Source organism: Indicator indicator, chromosome Z (genome assembly GCF_027791375.1).
Source record: "Indicator indicator isolate 239-I01 chromosome Z, UM_Iind_1.1, whole genome shotgun sequence".
Lineage (NCBI taxonomy): Eukaryota > Metazoa > Chordata > Aves > Piciformes > Indicatoridae > Indicator > Indicator indicator.
In genome coordinates this window covers 29,135,453-29,159,709 of record NC_072053.1, presented here as the reverse complement: position 1 = coordinate 29,159,709, position 24,257 = coordinate 29,135,453, and the positions used below count along the sequence as shown (strand labels likewise).

General features: G+C 40.1%; 1 protein-coding gene across 1 annotated transcript in view; it reads left to right on the top strand.

Moving 5' to 3' along the window:
• Positions 1-4,290: 4,290 nt before the first annotated feature.
• The window catches only part of PDE4D (phosphodiesterase 4D), a 423,549-nt gene continuing 403,582 nt past the window's right edge, over positions 4,291-24,257 (top strand). The window contains exon 1 of the mRNA XM_054397841.1: positions 4,291-4,670. Within this exon, the coding sequence (XP_054253816.1) occupies positions 4,291-4,670 (380 nt within the window). The remainder of the gene's footprint in view (positions 4,671-24,257) is intronic.

The window sequence follows — 24,257 nt, the reverse complement described above, 5'->3', positions numbered from 1 at the left end:
CTGACCTCAGTACCAGGGAAGGTCATGGGAAGGTCATGGAGCAGGGCATCTCAAGCACTATTACACAATATATAGAGAACAACCAGGGAATCAGGCCCAGTCATCATGGGTTTATGAAGGGCAGATCCTGCCTGACCAACCTGATCTCCTATGACAGGATGACCCAACTGTTGGATGAGGGAAAGGCTGTGGATATTGTCTACCTAGGCTTTCAAAAAGCCTTTGACACTCTTCCCCACAGAATTGTTGTGGACAAACTGGCTGCTCGTGGCTTGGATGAGCACACACTCTGATGGATAAAGCACTGGCTCGGTGAAAGGGTCCAAAGAGTGGTGGTTAATGGAGTTAAATCCAGCTGGCAGCTGGTCACAAGTGGTGTTCCTCAGGGCTCAGTGTTGGGACCACTTCTGTTTAACATCTTTATTGATGACCTTGATAAAGACATAGAGTGTGTCATCAGTAACTTCACAGATGACACCACGTTAGGTGGAGTGTTGATATGCACAAGGGAAGGAGGCTCTACAGAAGGACTTGGATAGATTGGATCAATGTGTCAACGTTAATGGATTGAGCTTCAACAAGGCCAAATGCCAGGTCCTGCACTTGGATCACAGCAACGGTAAGCAACACTACAGGCTTGGGGAAGTGTGGCTGGAAAGCTGTCTGGCAGAAAGGGACCTGGGGGTGCTAATCAACAAACTGAATATGAGCCAGCAGTGTGCCCAGGTGGCTAACTGGCATCCTGGCTTGTATCAAAAATGCTGTGTCCAGCAGGAGTAAGGAGGTGATTGTCCCCTTGTACTCAGCTCAGGTGAAGCCACACCTTGAGTAGTGTGTCCAGTTTTGGGCACCTCAATAAAGGAGAGATGTGGAGGTGCTGGAGCGAGTGCAGAGGACAATGAAGCTGGTGAAGGGCCTGGAGAATAAATCTTGTGAAATGCGACTGAAGAACCTGGGGCTGTTTAGTTTGGAAAAGAGGAGACTGAAGGGAGATGTCATCACTCTGTACAACTACCTGAAAGGACATTGTAGAGAGACCAATGTAGACATTGGTCTCTTCTCATAGGTAATTAGTGATAGAACAAGAGGGAATGGCTTCAATCTGCAACTGGGTAGGTTTAGACTGGACATTAGGAAAAAAATTTTCACAAAAAGAGTGGTCAGGTATTGGAATATGCTGGCCAGGGAGGTGTTTGAGTCACCAACCCTGGATCTGTTCAAAGGTTGTTTAGACGTGGTGCTTGGGAATATTCATAGAATCGTAGAATCAGTCAGGGTTGGAAGGGACCACAAGGATCGTCTAGTTCCACCCCCCCACCCCCCACCCCCCCCATCATGGGCAGGGACACCTCACACTAGATTGTTTAGGGGTGAACTTTGTAGAGTAGGGTTATTAGTTGGACTTGGTGATCCTGAGGGTCTTTTCCAACCTGAATGTTTCTGTGATCTGTGAATACTCAATTATAGATTTACTGAGGGCAGATGATATTTGAGTGAGGACTGTGAAGACTGTGAGGACTGTGAAGACTGTGAGGAAGACAGTACAGTGAGTTTAACATACTGTCTATTTAGTAAGGCTTTTGAAACAATCCCCCAGAACATTCTCATTTGGAAACTGAAGTTTGGAGTGGATGAATAGACTGGTGGGATTAAAGTATCATCTCAGCACCTGGCTGGCAATGGTAATGAGCCCATTATCATGAGGGGTTGATACTACAGCCCATGATGAAGGTCAGAGTTTGGCACCCAGACAGAATAACCTGAAGCATTGGCACAGGCCAGCAAGTGACTGACTGGATCACAAACTGGTTGGAAAGGACCTGAGAGCTTCAATGGACTGCAGGGTGGATAGCACCCTTTGTGCACTCTTTATTGTAAATAAAACAATCTTTGTGCCAAAGCATCTGTAGTTAATGGATCAAGGGGAATGGTGGGAGCCCAAGACGGGGCTATCAGGATGTCTGGGACCTAGAACACATGGACAGTGAGAAAGCTCAGCTGCTGGAGAGGAGATGAACGGCAATGTAATGGCAATTTGCAGCTAATTGAAAGATAGTTACAAAAGACAACCAACTTAGAGCTCTTCTCAGCGGTGGTATGCTGTTTAAGGATAGGCAAGGGCCTCTGTTTGGGAGTGTCAGACTGAACATCAGGGAAATCTTATTCATTAAGTATGCAGCACAGCACTGGAGCTGGGGAATTTCTGTTGGAATTTTTTTTTGAGATTCAGACAAAGCAGTGTCTGATTTGATCTGGGGTTGTTGATAGAGCCATGCTGAGCATGAAGTTGGATTGGACAACTTTATGAGAGCCCTTCAAATAGTAGTTCTGTGATTCTGTGAAATTGGTCAGAGAAGCTGTGTCTAATTTTAAGAATAGCAATTCTAAAATACAGTCCAATTGCAATATGGGAATGAAGATGAAAGGGGAAAAGTTACTTTGAGTTTTTAACGGATTTGCAGCCTGTATCCCACACAGCAATTATCCTCATTGTTTACTTCTCTTTGGATATCATTTTCTTGTGTTTCTCTTACTCAAGCCATTCTTCTTGCATCTTTTTCTATTTCTGTGTTATACAAATGCTCTCAAAACTATCACAGCCTGCTACAACTGGGTGTCATCTAAGATGTCTCGTTTGGAAATAGTCTTGTATATATGGATAAATAGCACGAGGATCAGAACAGGATAAATGCACAATTTCAAACTCAGGTTTCCTTCAGTGGAAGTACTACTTTGGCTCTTTCCTAGTACTTGCAATATTTATCCCAATTTATTATTTTGTCTGAAATTGTTTGGTGAAACTGAAAGTTATTAAGGCAGAAAAGAAGAAATGAAGAGGTGATATATTATTATCAGGATTGTCTAGGAAAATACGGCTAGTTTGGTAAAACACAAACTGGGTTTTTAGCCCAACAGAGCTTGAATACACATGGTTAGAGGGTGAATCTTGAGCTTGGGACAGCTGTAGGTTTGGGAAAGAAAACGAAAAAAAAAATACATCAACAACTTAAAGAGTTGGCAGGGGTGTACACTTCCGTTAATAACAAGAAACAAATGTATGAGGTTTAAAATCATTGCAGATCCATGACAGAAAGGGAAAAAGACATGGCAAGACCAAATTTGTGATTGAGGAAGTAGAAATCATGCTTGAAGCTACAGTTGCATATATCATTTTCACATCTGGTCAGGAGTGCAATGATCATAATTATATCATGAATAAGAAGTGATAGATTTTACAATATTACCACACAGCACAAATATAAATTCTACTTTAAAAAAAGACTTAAAATAAAGTAACTTCTTTGGTTCTGTATTACTGATTGTGCAAGAGGACAAAAGCATTTGAAATACAAAACTAATTAAAAAAAAAAAAATCTGTTGAGCATGAAGTTCCTGTTCTGTAAGTGTTAATATTTTTACATTTCCCCCTCCACCCCACTCTCTGCCACTGTTACACTTGAAACTCGTGGTTTATAATATACAAGCTTCCATGTAGGCTCACCATCGCTATAATTAAACCTTCCTTGCACTGATTTACGGCCAGTCTTACTCGCAGGGAGGAGAGAGCTTACTCATCGGTGAAGATGGCAGACCAGGGGAAGGTTCCAAGTTGGGAAACAGACGATTTCTGAATGCGATGTGGCCAAGACTGGAAGTATCATACAGAGAATAAGGGGAGGAGGAGTTTAGGGCGTAATAACACATTTTTTAACCCACCGCCAAGTTCTCAGTGAACTAGGGCGCGAGCGCCTTTGCCACCTGCCGTCGCGTTGCAGTGCGCGCTCCTAAAGGCGCGGTCAGTCACGTCCAATGGTGCGGGGCCACCGGCTCCCTCGGAACCGAGAAAGGAGCCCGGGTAGGCGACGGGCTGGAGCAGCGACAGGGACAGCCCCTTTACCGCTCATTCCCAGTCCCGCTCTCGGTCCTGATCCTCCCCCAGGACGGGCCGAACTCCCCGGTGTGCCCTCCCCCGTCCCCCGCCACAGCAAAGCGCACTCCCCGCGCCGATGGCAGCCCGCTGACAGCTCCGCTCTCCCCCGCGGTGGCTCCAGACCGGCTTTAAATATTGCCGAGCGGGAAGCCAGCCCCTCTTCTCCTCCGCCCCCTCTCCCCTCCTCCCCTCCCGAGTGGCCCGCAGACTCGGCGGCGCGGCGCGCTCAGCCGCTCCCACACGCGGGCGAGGGGCGGTGCGGCAGGAGCTGTCCAACTTTTCAGCACAGTTTCCCCGCCGCTGCCCAGAGGAAGGCGGTAGCCGCACCGGCCGTTCGGCCAGGCCCGCCCGCCGGCAGCATGGAGGCAGAAGGCAGCAGAGGCGTGTCCGCGCTGCCCGGCACCAGCGACGGCGCCGGCGGCAGCGGCAGCGACGGCACCGTGAGCAGCGGGAATGTCAAAGCCCCCAAGCATCTGTGGCGGCACGAGCAGCACTACCCGCCGCAGCTGCGGCAGCACCAGTTCCTCCAGCACCAGCAGCCCCCCGGCCCGCAGCCTCCCGCCTCGCGGGGCCGCTGCCTGGCCGGGGCTCGCGTCAGGCATCGCGGCTACTCCGACACGGAGCGATACCTCTACAGCCGAGCTATGGACCGCGCCTCCTACGCCGTAGAGACCGGCCACCGGCCCGGCTTGAAGAAATCGCGGATGTCCTGGCCCTCCTCTTTCCAGGGACTCAGACGGTAGGAGAGGGCTTGGCCCACCGCTCCGACTGTGCGTATTGTCGGGGCACGGCGGCGGGGTGCTTGCTTTCCATGGTTGCTGCCGCCGCGGGGAGGGGAACCAGCGGGGTGGCGTAGGTGTGGGCACAGCGGGACCCCCGTCCGGCCAATCCTGCTCCCCGCGGCGGGAAGGAGAAGAAAGGGAAACCGTGCGGCTACGGAGCCTCCGACAGGGAGGTGGGGCCAGGTTGGAGTGCTGGCGCTGTGGAGCCGGGGGTGCGAGGCTGCGGGCAGTGGGACAGCTCGCCGCCGCCGGGCCCTTGGGCAGGGCTCACCGGGAGCGGGTGTGAGCGGAGCGCAGGCGGCGGAGGCATGTCGTCCCATGCACTACAAGCTTATCTGTAGGTGGAAAGGCAATCGCGAAACACGTGGGTGGGAGCGGGACAGCATCTGTGCCACCAAGCAGCCGTGAGCGGTGCGGCTGCTGTGGTAGTGTGGGGCCCTGCTCGTCGCCCGGGCCCCGCTTGCCGCTGCCGCCGCCCCGCTCCGCTGCCCGCCCCTCGCTTCCCGCCGCCGCCGCCCCGCTCCGCTGCCCGCCCCGCTGCCCCACCGCGCTGGACCTGCCCTTGCTGTCAGCGCTCCATGGGAGCCTGTAACGCTAGTGGGAAGGACACAATTCGTGTGGTGTTTGCACAAAGTTAAAATAATGACAGCTCTGGGAGGTGGGAGACAGTCTGGCGAATTCAGGGTTAGGGTCCTGCTAGTTTGAATGGGTTTAGATGAGAAAATAGGCTAATGGTTTCTTAGCCAGAGGGAGGAGTCCGTCATCTACTAGTCTATTGTTCCCTGTTAAATGAGCTGTAGATTTATTTTCCACTGTGTAGCTCACTAATGCCTATTTTGCCCTTGATGGCTATCAGAGGCATCCGTTTTTAAAATCAAATTCTCTGTCAAAATCAGTAGGATATTGTATTTGAGCGATCAGTTTATTATTTAGTGTTCATTTTTAGTAGCTGGAGCCTCTTCCTTTAGAGGAAAGCCACACACTTGTATTTGAATATTAAGCGGATATTGTGAATAAAGGATTTATGGAGAGAATGGTGGGTGGAGGGACAATACTTAATACTCAGTTGCTCTGTGGATTTTTTTATTTCCTGGCTAATTAGATTTTTATAACATGATATGCTTGATGAATAAGTAATATAATCCTTTCTGAACAATGATTGCTTTGTGTGCTTCTGTGGTACACACTGTATTCTACATTATGGAGCCTTGGCTGTAAATCTGAGCAAGACATTACATTATTCTCTGGCAGTGTTTGCTCTATTTCTACCTAACATTGACTTGATTTCCACTTTGTCTGTGATTTAGAAATAGTAAAAGGTTCAGCAATTCTAAACCAGAGCTATGCTTTCACATCAGCAGTGTTTAAAATATGTCTTTTAGGATCTTTGGTTTTCACGTAGCCATTCTGCTGCTGCACCTTTATATCACTTGTGTGAATTCATGCTTGTCTGAAGTTAATGATGTTAAATTTTTCACTATGTAAGATTTGAAAGAACAAATAATTTGCCTAAAAATTGAGCGAATGTTCGATTTAATGCTATTTTCAATTACAGTCCCATTTCTTTTCGTAGAAAAGCACTGGGCATCTAGTGCTTTTGGTCATTAAGATGAAATCTAGTTCTATTTTCATGACAAATGTAAGTAGGAAGAGAAGGTACACATACTGTTTTTTTGTTAAAGATTTTGGGGCCATTTCAAAGTTTTAAATTACAATTCTTATGATGCCTGTTTAAATAGGAATTTCAAATTATTATCTGTAAACTATATCACAGAATCACAGAATGTTAGGGGCTCAAGGGACCTCAAGAGATCATCTAGTCCAACCCCTCTGCCAGAGCAGGATCTCCTATACCAAGTCACTCAGGAACTCATCCAAGGGGGTCTTGAATATCTCCAGAGAGGGAGAATCCACACCTGTCCTGGGCAGCCTGTTCCAGTGTTCAGTCACCCTCACAGTGCAATAATTCTTCCTCCTCTCTCTCTCTCTCTCTGTATATATATATACATATATTAAATCTTCCGTTATTTTGATAAAGAATATGTATCTTGTTGTATCATCTTGTTGGTTTGACAAGATATGCTGGTTTGAAATCAAGAGAGGGTCAATGGATTTTATTTTCATTTCATGGGACTGGTAAAGTGCTTCAGATATGCATGCTTTTTGGCAGTACTAAAGTAAATCGGACTAAAGAAACTCAATAAAATTGACTATTACTTTCTTAGAAAAAATAAATTGTCACAGTTAAACTTATTTAATGAAACAAAGAGCTATAGTATGGAAATGTAAGGTGAACTGTTAACAAATGGCCTTACAAATATTCTCAAGAATATCAGAAAAGGCTGGCCTTTGTAGGGCTTTCATTTCAAGTTCTGGGTCAATGGCTATTTTTTTTTCATGGAAAGCAAAGAGAAGCATCTTTCTAGAATTCTTGTAAAACCAGTAACTTGCAAAGAAAACCCCAATACTTCTGAAAATGACACCAGTCTTCTTTGGAGTACTTCAGTTCCTTTTTCATATTAAGACTTTAATATTTCTCTCTTATTTAACTGCTTCTCAGAAGGACATTACTTAATGGATTTCTGTGGATTTATTATAGTCTGGGGTGATACACTTTTCTTTCAGAAAACCCCAAATTACTCTGAAAACAATAGGATGAGAAAAATTGTAGATCGAACTGTGCAGAAAACACATCATGTGTTAGGGATAGCATTAAACATAATGGCTTAAATGTGCAAAAATTTTATCTGTAGTATTGTTTTTCCAGATTTTGTTTTGTTCTTCTCTGAAGGTACCCTAGTTCTTAAAACCTCAATGAAAACTATAAAGGAACACTTAAGAAGATGAACTTTGCAGTTTCTTCTATTTTAAGTTTTGTAGAAAACTTAAATATACGTAGAGTTATACGTTTTTTGAAAGAAATGGGGAGAAGGAATTACAAATATTAAAAACTGAATTGGAACAGAGTAGTTCATCTTTATTATCCAGACTCAAGAGAGCTATCATTTAAAAGGCAAAATGAACCAGCAAAAGTTCTAAACCAGATTGGCTGAAAAACACAATGCACTTCTTGTTCAGAAGATTAAGTATTGTATACAACCATTTTAAGGCTTAGTCTGGCTCCATATGATCATCAGTAACTTTGTACACGACTGATTTAGTATTTCTTTACACAGAAAAATGTATAGGAATCATTGACTGATAGCATTTTATTAAAATTGAGATTATTTTTGTATTTTCAAATGAAAAGGTAAGTGCTTTGAATTCATGAACTCAACAGCTATATAAAAGCCAGAGGAGTTAAGAAGATAGCTGGGACAGTCTGCAATCTTTTGCTGTTTGTTTACTGTGTGGTCTTGGGCAAGTCAATTAATCTCTTTGACACTGTTTTCTCATGTGTAAAATAAAATCAGATATAGAGTCATTGCAGGCTTGTGTTAATGTGATTTTATAGATCAAAGAATAAAAGGTATTATGTAATGATAAATTGTATGAGTGGAATTGGGACATAAATACTTCAACTCAAACAATTTTCTGGTCAGTAGTGCAAAAATACTCAGTGTAATAAATGGAGCTGATGTTCTGGTTATCTTAAAAAAAGGAAAAAAAAATCAGGTACTCTGCTTCTTATGTATGTAACTATCATATTAGCATGGTCTGTATTCACAGTGTAGTCACTTTAAAAAAACAAAAAAACAAACAACAAAAAACCACCTAGCATTTTTAAAGGCCATTAGTCATATGTCAATTAAATCATCTTGCCATATCATCTTTCAGTATTCTATTTTTCACTACTGAAATTTCAGATTGGAAAAAATAAGGAAGAAATACCATCAATCTTTAGTCCACTAGACATGGAATTTCCCAAGATACGGCTACATCTTCTAGACCTTAGATTTCTTTTTATCAGGTTTCCCAGAATATAATTCTTTTACAGTAGGTCTCCTGTACATTCTATCACAAGTGATTTACGGATCTAGGCTTCTTCGCGAAACCAACTTTTTATCTGTATTTATACGTAAGCAACTGCCCAAATAAATATAAGGCAATGTTAGCCTTTTGCAATGCAATAATCCTGGTGCTTGTTCTATAGTGTTGTCTGTTTAAAATTGTACTTTGGTAAGTGGCCGTTAAAATTATTTGCTGTCAAAAAGATGTGCTTCCTCTTTCTTCACATTGTTTCTATGGGACTAGGTCTAATCAGGTAGCATCTAGCACTTCATTGCTTACATGTGGAGATAGCTTCAAAGTAAAGTGTTTTTTCTGGAAACGTCAATCTTGTCCTTATGTCACTCAATAAAGGATTAAGAATCCAAAATAACATCCAAAATTGAATGAAGTGTAGTGTTTCAGTGCCCCGGAGACTTTACTCTCTATTAGGAGAAGAAAGGAGTTTTATGTGTTAGTTTCTTGACTTCCTGAAGTCTGGGATACCATATGACACTAACCATTTAGCTAGATTTAGCCTGGTTTCTGTACCTACAAACAGAGCATCTGAAAAATAACAGTGCCTTGACAAATCCTGGCAGAAGTCTGTTTTGTACTCCAATAAAACTCACCCTTCTTTCCACCCTAAAATCCATTCTGTTCTCCTGGTTGGTTTGAAAAGTCGCTCTTGATCTATTACTTTCCAACAACTTCTACACAGCCTGAAGAAAAGTAATAGAGGTGTTTTCCAACTTACAGGCTAATACAAAATGCACTTGAAATTTAGTAACAGTGTCTCATTAAGAGGTTTTTTGTTTGTTTGTTTACTTGCGTGGCAGAGCTTTATTGCTTTGTTTACTACTAAGTACTACTGGCACCCAAGATGGCATGATAATTGGCATATGCTAGCCCTCCTTCAAACATACAATACTTAGTAAACATTGTTGGATTAGTGTTGTTTATGAATTGACCATAAATTAAATAGGAAGCTCATATTGTCAAATGTTTTAAATAGGTGAGTATAAGGGCCTTCTTTTCATGTCTGTTTCAAAAAGTCCACCTTTTTTGATTGCATGACTTGAACAATACAAATACTATTGATTTTCATGCTGTTGGAATTTGTAAAAATACTGGGTTTTAAAATTCACATATTGAATAACGTTAATTTTGATATGAATGTTGCTGTATAGGAGTGGGGCCGGTTTCCTAATTTCATGAGTAGAGGCATCTGGTAATTCAGCAGAACAAGCCCATCATAATGGTTATCTAAGGGAACAGACTCATCATGTCAACACTGTGGCACTCAACTGATGCTTTAAACACCTCTCCTTGGGACAACAAGTACACAGCCAAGAAGAATATAAATGGGAATTTTGTGAATGAGAAAACTTGGGGGTTGTGGTAAGGCCAGTTTAATAGGTGAAGCAAAAGCTGTGAACACAAGCAATGCAAAATGAGGAGTTCATGTACCACTTCCCATCAGCAGGCAGGTGTTCAGCCATCTCCAGGACAGCAGGGCTCTATCATGCATAACAGTTACTTGGGAAGACAATGTTCCCTCCTCTCTTATTCTCCCAGCTTCATATGTTGAGTGTGATGTGATATGGCATGGAAAATTCCCTTTGGACAGTTGAGGTCAGCTGTCCCAGCTGTGTTCCCTGCTAACTTCTTGTGCAGCCCCAGCCTGCTTTCCACTGGGGTGGTGCGAGGAGCAGAAAACGCTCTGACTCTGTGTAAGCGCTGCTCAGCAGTAACAAAAACATACCTGAATTATCATGGCCCCATTCCAACCAAACCCAACACATTATCATAAACTGTATCCTCTCCCTCATCGGTGAAGTAGCATAATTCTCTGGGTGCAGCCTCATAAGTGCTGAATAGCAGTTCCACAGCTCTAGTGGAAAGTCTAATGCTGGAAGTGTTTTCCACTGCTGTTTATTAGATACATACTTCGAGGGGTGACTAGATGCTTAGGTAGATTAGCTTACATAGACTGCCCTTTCATTCTATTTTTCCCTGTGAGCAATCTGTAGCCTCTCTCAGCTTTCAGGGAGGGAGAATAGTCAGGGGAAGAATAGAGCAGAAAAAATGCTTTCCTATCAAATAGTTTGTCATAAATTGTTTTAGTATCTCTTAGAGATGTTGTGAAAATTTCCACTATTGCTTCTCCTATCTCAGCAAACATGATCTAAGTCCATCCAGCTCCTGATGGAAAAAGATAGGCATGAGTGGAATGTTTTGTTTTGTTTTTTTCCAGGGACAGCCAGCCCTCTCTCCAGTTTCAGAAATTAAAACACTTCAGGACAAATCTTAAAGTCCCTAGTCCAATACTTAACCCTACACTTCAGACTGCTAATCTTGACTTCTTGTTACTTCTACTTTTCCAAGGTTTGGTGATTCAATGTCATGAAGACAGGAGATTGCAAAGTGGGCTTTGAAATTAAATTCTTCTGTTTCCTTTGCCCCTGTCATTATAGCCTCTTCCAAAGGATGTTCTTTTGTTCTTTATTACCTCTGCAAAATTAGTCAATTTCTCCTGGACTGTGTAATGTAGAAAAACTGCTGGGAACTTCATCTCAAACAACAGCAGAAGGTTATAGAAGAAAGAAAAACAAAAATTTACCATCTTTGAGATCTTAAAAAGCTTCAGTATATTTGGAAAAATAAGCTAGTATAGCTTTGTTATTCTTCCTGAACCAAAGTCTTAGACCATCATTCCAACAGGGAAGTAAGTATGTGAAATGAGCCCTTGGTCAGAGGGGTGAGGGGGAAGCTAATCACAGGTACATGTGCAAAGACCAAGGCGCATTTAGTCCAGCTGTTGAATCTAGAGTTAGGGGGTGTGGTGCCAGTTAATATCCAGGGGAATATAAAGTGCTGCAAAGCTGTACTCATGGGATCTGCAAGTTCATGAGGCAAAGTGCATTTTCCTCTCCCCTAGAAAATGTTATAATAGAGGGATGAAAATTTCCTGTCAGATTTAGAAACTAGGAAGTCACTGTATGGACATCGCTCAGTTATCATCACAGGTTGTCAAATCTATGTTTGGGAGATGGTTGTGTTCGCTTGTTCACAACAGCTGACCATAATAAGTTATGAGAGTAAGAGCGGCAGCTCTTGTTTCAGTAATGTGTCTTTTGGACACATTAATCATTGTTTTCAATTATTAGCTCTAAACTAATAATTTGTGGTTAAAGTAATCAATTACAAATATTTATTTATTTATTTTCTCTCCACTTAGAAAATTAAATAGCACCAGGGCAATAGCTGAATTCTCAAGAAACAGCAAAGCAACATTTATAGAAGACAGTAGAGGTGCTACTAGTAAGAAAGGTAGTAAATGGAATGAGGATAAATACTTTGTGGATCTGTTCTACTAATTTTTATAACACCAAATAGAAAATATCATAAATTTAAGACCAAGCTGCTTGGGTTTTGGGGTTGTGGTTTTTTGTTTTTGGGGTTTTTTTTTTTTTTTTTTTTTTTTTTGGCAGAGGCAGTTGTGTGTGTTCTCTTTTTCTCAGACACTTCAGATATCATAAAACAGTAGCAATGTTTTGTCTAATGACAGGATAATGTTATAGAGAACAGCTACATGTATACACATGCTTCAGGAACTGATTTTCATTTTATTTCATTTCTCTCTCTCCAGTTATAAAATTTAGATTACCAGCAACTCACATTTCTCTACACACCAATGCTCTAGGAATTTTTAGGCATAATCTGTGCTTGGCTGTGAGAATAAAAACAGTTTACACTTAAGGTAGTTATTTTGATGTATCTACATAGTTTATAGGCTTTCCCCTCTGTGAGGAGAAGAATGCCTCTTTGATATGTAACATTACAGAAATGTCATTAAAGATCCATTTTATGGATAGCTTCACAAAGGGCAAATTGTGCCTGACAAACCTGGTGGCCTTCTATGTGACAGAGTTACAGCTCTGCTAGATATGGGAAGAGCACCTGACTTATCTACCTGGACTTGTGCAAGGCATTTGATGCAGTCCCGCATGACATCTGTGTCTGTAAAGTGGAGAAACATGGACTTGATGGATGGACCACCCAATGGATGAGGAACTGACTAGATGGACAAACTCAAAGGGTTGTGATCAACAGCTCAATGTCCAGCTGGAGACCAGTGACAAGTGGAGTTCCTCAGGGATCTGTACTGGGTCCAGTGCTGTTTCACTATTTTTTCAGCAACATGGACAGTGGCATCATGTGCATGCAGCAAGTTTGCCACTGAGACCAAGGTGTGTGATGTGGTGGACTCACTTGAGGGAAGAGATGCCATCCAGAAGGATTTTGACAAGCTTTTGACAAGAAGTAGGTCAGTACCAACTGCATGAAGTTCAACAAGTCAAAGTGCAAGGTCCTGCCTCTGAGGACTCTAAGAAACAAACGTATGGGATGAGAGAGACATAGAAATAAATCTGAGCAAACAAAGCCTACCACCACATCATCATTAAAATTGTCTGGCAAATCTCAACATCTTTTAATCACTTTCCTGACTAGCTTCTCTCAATCTGTCTCTGCAGCGATTCATTGACTTTCCTGAGGAACTAAACAAATTTACGCTCATGCTTACTGACTATAAACTAGTAATGGGAAAGCTAGTCACCTGGAAAACATATATTCTAATATAGTAGACAATAGAGTAGTTTAGGTGTGTGGCAAGAGATTGTTCTGGGCAAGAAATTGTTCTGACCGGCAATGTTTCCTCCTACCTCAGACTTCCAGAAATGACATGTAATCGTGAAAATACAAATAAAGGATGATTTAATGTATTTTTCTTCTGGAAAAAGCTCAGCAATATTTGAAAAATAATCTACTTTCTGTAAAAGGAATAGCAGACCTTTTACATATGCATTTTAAAACTGTATGGCAGAAATACTTTATTTTCTTTTTATTTTCATAGAAAGGTGGGAGAGATCTCATAGCAGAATCAACTACACCTGTGTGAGGTTTCTTCTTCTTTTCCTATGTTTTTGTCTTCTTATTCCATACTTTTATAGTTCTAATTTAGTTTCTACTTTCTTCCACATGCTTTCCAGTTTTGATCTATACCTTTCTTTGTACCTCCAAAACTGATCAAAGCCTTCAGCTAAGGAAATGCTAGGAGTGGATATTGCAGAAGCATATCTTAAGTGTTCTTCAAGTTATGCCTCTGTTTATTTATCCTAGTTTGCTGATGGATATTTTTCCAACAGCATGGCAATATTGTATCATTATTGGCTTCTAGTGCACAGTAACCCCAAATGCTTTCCAACAGATCTACGGTTACCTTGCAACTGCACAGTTTCCCCTAGTTGTATATTCCTGCAAGTCCTGTAATAATAAGTAGAGATCAGGTAATTCCTTGAGCTCATGGAGGACAAAAAAGGACTATAATCAAAACATCTTCATTTTTATGATGTAACTGGTAGCATAGGGTAAGTGGGAAGCCTTATTAGATTGCTGAAAGTTAGGATGCAAAATTTAGTGTTCCATAAAGAACAAGAAAAGTAGCTTGTGACTTGATAGTCCCATTGAAATAACAAGCAAACATTGACGAAGTAGTAGTAGAAATGTTCATGTAATATAAAGTGTAGCCTAGCATTTAGTGACAGATGCATAGTCAAAGAAAACAAGATAAGCAAGCGACATGAAGTGCTTCTTTTCTTGGGGTGAAGTATGCAGCAAATAATTAAATTATTCATTGTGAAATTCTTATGTCTATTAAATAATACAGCAGCAGAGCATAGTCCACATGGAGACAACTGCCTAATCTTTGCCTAGATCACACTCAGAAACAAAACCATATCAGCAAAGTTTCTATTGTAAACTTTGTCTAAATGTTTGTCTAGAATGTGCATTAAATCTTTTCTGACCTATTTAATTTTTAATGACTCTAAATGTGATTGAAAATTTAATGACTGAATCTAGTAGGAGTAGAAGAAAAAAATTACCAAGTCTGGCAATTAATTTTTTGTTTCAGAAATACCCAAAATAGGAATTCTAACATTTGATTCTATCTCTGTGTAAAGCACCTCGCTTTTATCAAAGTAAATTTGCACTTAGTAAGGGTAAGGAATATTGAAGTATAGTTTGAAAAACAGAAAAAATAATTGTTTCAAGTTGTCCAACAAAATTGAAACAACAAAGAAATTAAACTGGCAGAGAAACCTAGAGAAATGAGGAGAATGAAATCCACATGTACATTTTCTAGCCTTCAAAACAATGAATCATGGAATGGCTTGAGTTGTAAGGGATCTTAAAGATCATCTAGTTCCCACACCCCACCATGGGTAATGACACCTTGTACTAGAACAGGTAGCTCAAAGCCACATCCAGCCTAGTCTTGAACACTTCCAGGGATGAGGTACCACAACTTCACTGGTCAACTCGTTTCAGTGTCTAACCAATGCAATATTTTCAGTGGTTTATAAGTAGGAAATTAGTTAATAAATTACACATAAGTAGACGTCAGTTAATTTCAATGCACAGAAGTTTCATCTTGCTTTAAATATATCACCTTTAGTTTAAAATAACACATGCATCAAATAGTGGAAGAGAAAGGCTTCCACTTATGCTTCTTCTTCTAGGAGGTATGTGTAATAATCTAATTGAAGTCTGAATCCCATTGAACTTTGCCTTTTTAGACTTTGCAAGAGGAAGGTGATAAGGCCAAGAGATCCCAGAACATTGCTGTCTTTACAAGCTTATGAAAAACTCTTCCGTTAATACTAAAAAGATCTTTGGCTTAATAAGAGCCTTAACTTGTTCAAATTCAGCTTTGTGGCTTGTTTGCCCTTCTCACCAAAAGCAAGAGAAGCAAAAGAGAGGTATGCAATATACAATTCAAATTGTTCTGACATTTTTCAACTTTATAGTTTTATTCAGATAAGAAGCTGAATGCTTTTTCAAGATGCTGCTTTGTGACAACAGTGATTAGTCATTAGCAATGTGGTGTCATGAACTGCAGACATTGGTACCAGTCATGATATCAATTCTAACACAAACATAACTCCTGTTCTTGCTATATCTCAAGTGTACTGAAGTCTTAAAGTCTTCCAGATTTTTGATGCTCCAGTTTTACCCTAAAATGCAGCTTAAAAAAATAGATATTGTTACTGGTTTAGATGGAAAAAACATGCACAATTACCCATTAAAATTGTTAGTGAAAAAATCTGTAATGAGTATCTCAAGATGATCTTCCTTCTAGTCCAAGGGCTTGGAATTATTACAAACATAGCAAGTGCTTATTTTAAAAAGCATGAATCAAATTGTCTCATTTGCCAAAGGAAGCTTAAAATGCACACCCTTTCGCAGTCACATTTTCAGCAGAAAACAAAAATAAAAAGGATTCCAAGGTATCCTATAACTTTGTTCTGGAACTTATGTAGCTGTCTTGCTTTATGACATAGATCATGTCAACAGTAAGAAAGTTATCAGTGAGAAAAGAATATGTTAATTTCATAATATTTAATTTCCCAGATGGATGTTTGAGTTTTAGTTTCATTTTTGATTATATCATCCTCAACATACTTACTATCTCTTTTTGTCATTTATACATTATTAAATTTAATTCAACATTAAGCTTCCTAAATTTTATTTTGTTTTACTTAGCTAAAAGACATTAATTCCATATTTATAATGCTGCTCTAAACTTTCTTAAAAAAAAAAAAGAAAAAGGTGTTTTGAAAACTGTAGGTAAAAAAACCTGCTGAGTAATTTCTGAAATTCATATAAAATTCAATGCATTGCTAAAGTTATTTTGGTGGATTTGCAAGGAATTGGATCAAATCCAGAGAATCTGTAGTGCTATGTTTTTAGCACAGACTCCCGGAATTGTTTAGGTTGTGTAACGGTTTAGCATCAAAGCTAATCTCCCTGCTCCCCCAACACAACAGTGAAGGGAAGAGTAACACACAGAACTCAGGGCTGAGATAAAGAGATAAGAGTTCAATGTAACATAAGATATCATAACCATAATGCATAATTACCCTAGCTAATAATCTAATTAATCTAAAAATACAATGCATGATTATATCAGTTTAGTCTATTATGCAGAAGAAGTGCAGTGAAATACACAGGGAAAACCCCAGCATAAAACAGCCAAACCCAGCAGCTACCCAACTCCCACCCTTTCTGCCATGCCTGCAGAAAAGAGACCATACCCAAGAAGCCAGAACACAGAAGCAGCAACCGGAACAGGAAGCTTCCTATGTTGCAATCTGAACTTCAAGCCCCATAATACTTTGCCCTAGTCAGCACTTTCATTTTTCAATCTGGCCTGACTGTGGCATGGTAGGAATAACAGCAGCAGGTTCAACTCCATCCGTAACAGGTTGAAAAAGACCTTTAAAATAATCCAATCTAACCAATAACCCAGCCCTACCGAGTTCAGTACTAAACCATGTCCCTAAATGCCACATCTACATGCCTTTAAAATACCTCGCGATGATGACTCAGCCACCTCCCTGAGCAGCCTGTTCCAACGCTTAGCAACTCTTTTGGTGAGAGAATTTTTCCTAATATCCAATCCAAAGCTCCCCTGGTGTAACTTGAGGCCATTTCCTCTTGTCCTATTGCTGGTTACTCGGAAGATCAACACTCACCTTGCTACAGTGTCCTTTCAGGTAATGGTAGAGAGCAAGGTCTTTCCTCAACCTCCTTTTCTCCAGGCCAGGCAACCCTTGTTCTCTCAGCCACTCCTCAAAAGACTTCTGCTCTTGGCTCTTCACCAGTTTTATTGCTGTTCTTTGGACAAGCTCCAGCACTTCAATGTCTTTCTTGTAGTGAGTGGCACAGAACTGAACATCAGTGCTGAGTTCAGGGGGACAAACACCTCTATACTCCTGCTGGCCACATTATTTCTGATCCAAGTCAGGATGCTGGTGGCCTTTGTGGCCACCTGGGCTTACCTTCAGCACCCCCAAGCAGCACTCCCAAATAATTTTCCGATGAGCTGCTTTCCAGTTACTCTGCTTGTAGCATGGTATGGGTTTGTTGTGACCCAGGTGGAGGACCCTTCACTTGGTCTTGTTAAATCTCATACAGCTGACCTTAGCACATTGATCCAGGCTGTCCAGGCCTTGGTACTTTTGAGTTTAATACTTGCACTCTGTCATCTGCAGAGTTACTATGGTTGCACTGAATTCCCTCATCTATACAAATATATTCAAGAGAAAAGGTCCTAGTACTGAACCCCGGGGAACACCACTTGTTATTGCCCACCAACTGCACTTAACTCCATTCACCACCAATCTTTGAGCCCAACCATCTAGCCAGTTTTTACACAGCAAAGCATCCACCCATCTAAGCCATGTACAGCCAGTTTCTCCAGGAGGATGGTGTGGAAGACACTGTCAAAGGTTTTACTAAAATGCAGGTAAACAACATCCATAGCCTTTCTGTCATCTACTTTGTTGTAAAAGGTCAGGTCAGTAAAGCAGGACCCGCCCTTCATGAACCCATGCTGAAAGGGCCTGATCACCTGTTTGCTTCATAATGACAGTCTAGATGATTTGCTATGCTCCATGATATTCCTTGACATTGAGGTCACACTGACAGGTCTGTAGTTCCCTGGGTCCTTCTTTCAGCCCTTCTTATAGGAGGGCATCACGTTTGCCCATCTCTAGTCAGATGGGACCTCTCCAGTTAGCCAGGTCTGATGGTGAATGATTAAAAGTGGCTTGGGAAACAGTTCCACCAGCTCCCTCAGTTTCCCTGGGTGGATCACATCCAGCCCCATAGACTTGTATGTGTCTAAGTGGTGCAGCAGGTCACTAACCATTCCCTCTTGGATTACAGGGGCTTCATTCTGTTCCGCATCCTTGCCTTCCAGAGCAGTGGGCTGTGCACTCAGAGTACAGATGGTCTTACTATTAAAGTCTGATGCAAAGAACATGTGAAGTACCTCACCTGTTACCTCACCTGTTTCCTCATCCTTGATCTCTCTATTTTCCCCTACATCCAGTAATGAATGGAAATTCTCTTTAGCCCTCCTTTTGTTTTTAATGTATTTATATATATATATATGTGTGTGTGTGTCCTTATGACAGCATCCAGATTAAGTTTAGCTGTGCTGTGGCAATTGTGATGTTCTGTATAACCTCATCACGTCTTTGTAGTCCTCCACAGCTGACTACACCTTCTTCCAAAGTTTATGCACTCTCCTTTTCTTCCTAAATTCCATCCAAAGGAACTAGAATAAACTAAGTTGGATAAACTGTGTTTATCCTGCTTAAATCGAGATTTAATTATAATTATGTATTCTAATTATATTGCTTATTACTATGTAGACTAGTAACATAAAAGCATAGCTGATAAAATCATTCAGTGTTTTTTTTAGTGATAAAAGTGCTACATAAAAATATGTAACATTATTTGTATCTTGTACATTATTAGATATGAAGTTTTAAAACTAATATAAACTTTTCTCCTTTTTTCATGGAAAATTTTATAATTTCTGATATGCATAGCACCTGCATTAATTAAATTAAAAAAGAAATTAAAAGAAATTTAATTTTACATTAGTAGAATGTAGCTGGTTATTCAAAGTGGTATAAAATGTTGGTTTATAGAGGTAGCCTGAAAATATGTATTGCTTTCCAACTCAGACACAAATTTGTTATTTACATCTATTTTCTGTATCTATTATTGTTATCATATTATCATTGGCTTGGTAGTGTTGAAGCCTGAAACAGAACAATGACCCATTCCAAAGATCAAACCATCCTAATAGTAATTCATACGATCCTAAAATTTAGGTCTATGATAGGAGATTGCTGATAAAAAAAAAAAAAAAAAAAAAAGAGGAAGAAAATAGTTTTGGGCAGGTTAAAACAGATAAGAATTCCAAAGTGTCCTGAAAAGATTTCCTTCTATGTATGAACCTTCTTGCTTACTTAAAACTGTGGAATAACTCAGCTACAGTATCTCAGAATATTGTATCAACAGAAACCAGTGTTTTAGCATTTACAAAAGGCAATGTAGTTGTAAAATACCCTAAAGTGTTGATACTAATAATCAGCAGCTTCTGATTATGTTCGTTCTGAGGAAGGAAGCATATTTCCAAGACGTTCCATAAGCACTCTACCTGCACTATGAAGCTTTTATATTACAGTCTTCTTGCTTTCACACATTTTGTAAATGCTTCTATGATTTGGGGATTTTATGTTGATTCTGTTTGTTTGTGATTTTTTTTTTCCTCCTGTCTCTTGGGACAAGCAGAAGAGGATCTAAGTGGGAGGAAGGTGGCGGTTTCAGATAAAATCACCCTCTTTTCCATTATTTAAGAAGAACTTAATGGACCTGTAGGAGAATATTAAAATTTAACACTACTGAAATTTGTGTGTGCTACAGGTGCTAGAGATGCTAATTTTAAGTAGTTTTTCATTTTAAAGACTTGAATATTTTTTCTATCTCTGATTTTCTTTTGTTTGTTTGTTTGTTTTCATCAAGAAATGTCAGCTTCTGCATTTGATGCTGAAGGATTATTTTATGTGAAATGCTAACACTGAACGTTACCTCATACCTGAACAGGCTTAATGTATGGCAGGTTTGGAATTAAATCAACATTATTTAATCCCATGTTGAATTGTTTGACTTAATATCTTTAAGTTATATTTATGTAGAATATTATAAATAATTAAAAAAATACCATGAAAAAGTAGCTGTTTCAGTGGAATTTAGAAGTGATTAATGGATGAGTCTTGCAAATTACTTTCTGGTGGATTTCTTCCTAGCAAAGAAAAGAGCATTTTCAGCTTGTTTGAAAATTTACAGGTCTAATTGATTGTTGGCATTGTGGACTGATCTGGAATTGTGAACTGTCATACAGGAAATAAGACACAAATAAGGTGAAGACAATGAACATCAAAGGAGTAACTTGTATTTGATGCTATAAAAAGCCGGGGGGGAGGGGGGGTGGGGGGGTGGGAATTGAAGGGGAATGTGTCATGGGAGATGGAGATGTTAAAGAAATTGATTAGGTAATTTTCTTTCAATAGTGTTCTGGGTAAATAAAGGGTATATAATAAGACTGTGAAAATAAGATGGATAGGAAAAGTTGCATCTAAAATTTGGAAAATGGGTTTTGCTTTTTAGTGTGTGTTTAGTACCCTTAATATAGAGTCCTAGAATGGTTTGGGTTGGAAAGGACCTTAAAGATCATCTAGTTCCAACCCCACTGCCATGGGCAGGAACACCTCCTACTACACCAGGCTGCTCAGCAACCCAGTCAACTTGATTTTCAACTCTTCCAGGCTTGGAGCCTTCACAACTGCTCTGGGCAACCTGTTACAATGCCTCACAACTCTCACAGGGATGAAATAATTCCTAATGACCAATCTAAATCCAGCTTCTTCCAGTGTGAAACCATGAGCCTTGCCTTTTCTTGTTGCTGAAGACAAGTTTTGAAATACAGTTTTACCCTTTCACGTAACACTCATGAGCGAGTATCAGCTACAAAATTTACTTGTTCTCTTAGGCACTGTATAGCTCCTTGCACCATCTAGTGGGACCATGCATAGAGGAGTTCTGCATCATCTGACTTTATCTGGGGAATTCTATAAGTACATGTATTGAATTTGGCTGAGCTGGAGTTAATTCTCCTCAAAAACATCCGTCTAGTGCTGTGTTTTGCAGCAGTAGTTGATGAGACAGCAGTGTTTTGCTGAACAAGTATCCAGTCTGTGTTCTTCCAACATTTCCCCACCCCAAGAGTATGCTGAGGAGTGGGCAAGACCTTGGGAGGGGACAGAGCTGGGCCAGCTGACCCAAACTGGCCAAAGGGGTATTCCATGCCATATGACATCAGCTCAGGTGTAAGAATGAGGGGAAAGAAGGAAGTGGAGGGGATTTGTCCATGGTGTCTGTCCTCCAAAGGAACCACCAAACATAGAGAGCCCTGCTTCCCGATTCCAACCACTGTCCTGCTGATGGGAAGGAGAGACTAACATCTCTCTCTGCTTTCGCTTCCATGTGGTCTATTGCTTTTGCTTATTATTGTTATCAAATTGCTTCTATCATATAGCTGTATTTTGTTACATTTTCCCCTCTCTCATGTCCATCTAAAGGGGAGTGGCTTTGGTGCGCATTCGGCCCCTAGTCAGGGCCAAACCATCACAGTACATGATCATATGTATCTTACTGTAGTGTTTGAATCCTTTCATTTCCTACATATTTGTCTAAATATTTGTATTTTCTAGGATATTTCAATATGATTTTTATAACATATTTTTAGATCAATATGAAAATATATTGAACCCATTATCCACTTGTAAGTGAAAGGAAAGCATTGAGGGATGTTTCCTGACATGTCTGGAATGTGCCTATTAGTAATAGAAAAAGGGAACTCCAGACCTTTTCATAACGTGTGCAGTATTCCAGCGAGACTGTGTTCATTTTGCCAGGTCTGTTTGTTCAGCAATGTGTGGGAGATTGTGCTCATCTATCTCACTCAACTGTTTGAGAACTGAGGCTCCAACATTAACACATTCCATGGCATTATCCTTGTGTTATATCATAAAAAATCTTCCAGCACATGAAGGAGTTCTGCAGAAAAGCTGGAGAAGGACTTTTTATAAGAGCATGTAGAGATAGGACAAGGGGCAATGGTTTTTAAAACGGAGCAGGGTAGGATTTAGATTAGACATTAGGGAGAAGTTCTTTACTATGAGGGATACTGGAAGAGGTTGCCCAGAGAAGTTGTGGATGCCTCATCCCTGGAAATGTATAAGGCCAGGCTGGATGAGGCTTTGAGCAGCCTGGGCTAATAGGAATTATCCCTGCCAATGGCAGGGGTGTTTGATCTACGTGATCTTTAAGGTCCCTTCCAACTCAGATCATTCTATGATTCTGTGAAAACAATCTCATTTGTGCTTTGGCATCATCTTTGCTAACCACATCCTAATTATCAGAGAAAGTTAATGAAATTGATTTATTGAAGGGATACCTTGGAAGGTATTTGTGGAACTGTAATAAAAGATTTTGTTTCTGTTCCCTTTAATTTTTTTTTCTTTTTTTGCTTTGCACTATTTTGCTTTCAGTGATGTTTTTCAATTCTTTCTTAAGAGAATATAGTTATAAAAATGCCTGATGATCATGGATCACAATACTTGAACTAAAACAATTCAGTATCTGTTCACCTGGATATAACATGATCCCACAGTATACCTAATGCACTTCGAATCATGATAATGGGGCAAACTGAACACAAATTGCAACATACCCAGTTTCAAATATTTTCTGACCAGATTCTAGTGATTCCTTATGCATTTTTTGTTCAATTTTCAATTTTATGATAAGAAGTGCATTTGCACGCTATTTTCAAAGTTATGGCATCCCACTTATTTTCTAGGTTTGTGTCTGCTATAATTTTTTAATAAAATATTAAGAAATATGATACATTGATTAAGAGGGAATAGGTTCTGCCTGAAACTGTAGGTACTTATGCTTCAAAATCCACTTCAGGGAAAGGTGAACATATATATATATATACATATCTTTAAATCAAAGGAGGAAAAATATAAATGACAAGTACATATGCTTTGCCTGTAGCCTAAGGAAGTTTCATACCACTTGCCAGAAGTCTATTGTAACAAGAAGATGGCAATACAATAAAATTGTATGTTAGAAAGTTGATTAAAAAGGTATCAACTAGTCATGTATGTGAAAACAAAAATTTCTTATTTGCATGTCTCTGTGTGTGCACTTACTTACTGTTACAACTGTGAATTTCCTGAAAGACTATAGAAAATAAGCCAGCTTTTGAAATCACTGGCCAAAGAATTTACACAAAAATTTATATTACTGTAGCAAGGATGGTTTAGTTAAAGAAATATGAAGACCAAGAAAAATGGTTAAGAATGAAGGGCTTGCATTCTCCTGAGGCTTGTGCCCTACCAAAGCATATGTATAAATATACAAGTGTAGAAATACATATAAATGAAAAAATATAAATATAGAAAGCATAAGTATATATATAGGAATGCACAGTACTTTCAGAGGTAGTGACCTTCCAACTACTGAACCCAGCTGCTGCAGTTGATTGCCCTATTTAGTGAAGAGCATAAACCCTAAAGCAGGTTACGCGAAGTAATGAGCATGAACAGGGTGAAATTGAGCTATTTGATGGTAATTGCACACTTGTATGCTGTGCCATCACAGGATGTTTTATTGAGAATGAAGCTGTGTGGAGCATTGTAAGCACTCTAGCTTACATCTCAGTGTTTTAAGTGCATGCATATCTGTATGCTGCTTTGCTGTAGAGGCCAGAGTTAATAAGGCATTCATAAAACAGTTCACCATGAACAACAGATATTTCTGCCCAGCACAGGTGTCAAACAAATAATTAACTTCTTATTCTACTTGACAGACATTGTCCCAAAGCTGAACTTCAGAGTTCTTGCTTATAGATACTGAGAGGTAATTGATTGAATTCTTGATGTTCCAGTATTAATGGAGAAGTGAATTGCAGAACTGGGAGGATTTTGCTCAGAAAAACCTTTATAGTCCTGTTCTATAAATGTAGAAATGTTTGTTAGTGTCAGCTAGGATTCTGGTGTAGTCCTGTGAGTTTAAGTGGCTCTCAGACAGTGTCCTCTCTGTCAAACTGGGTATCTACTGTG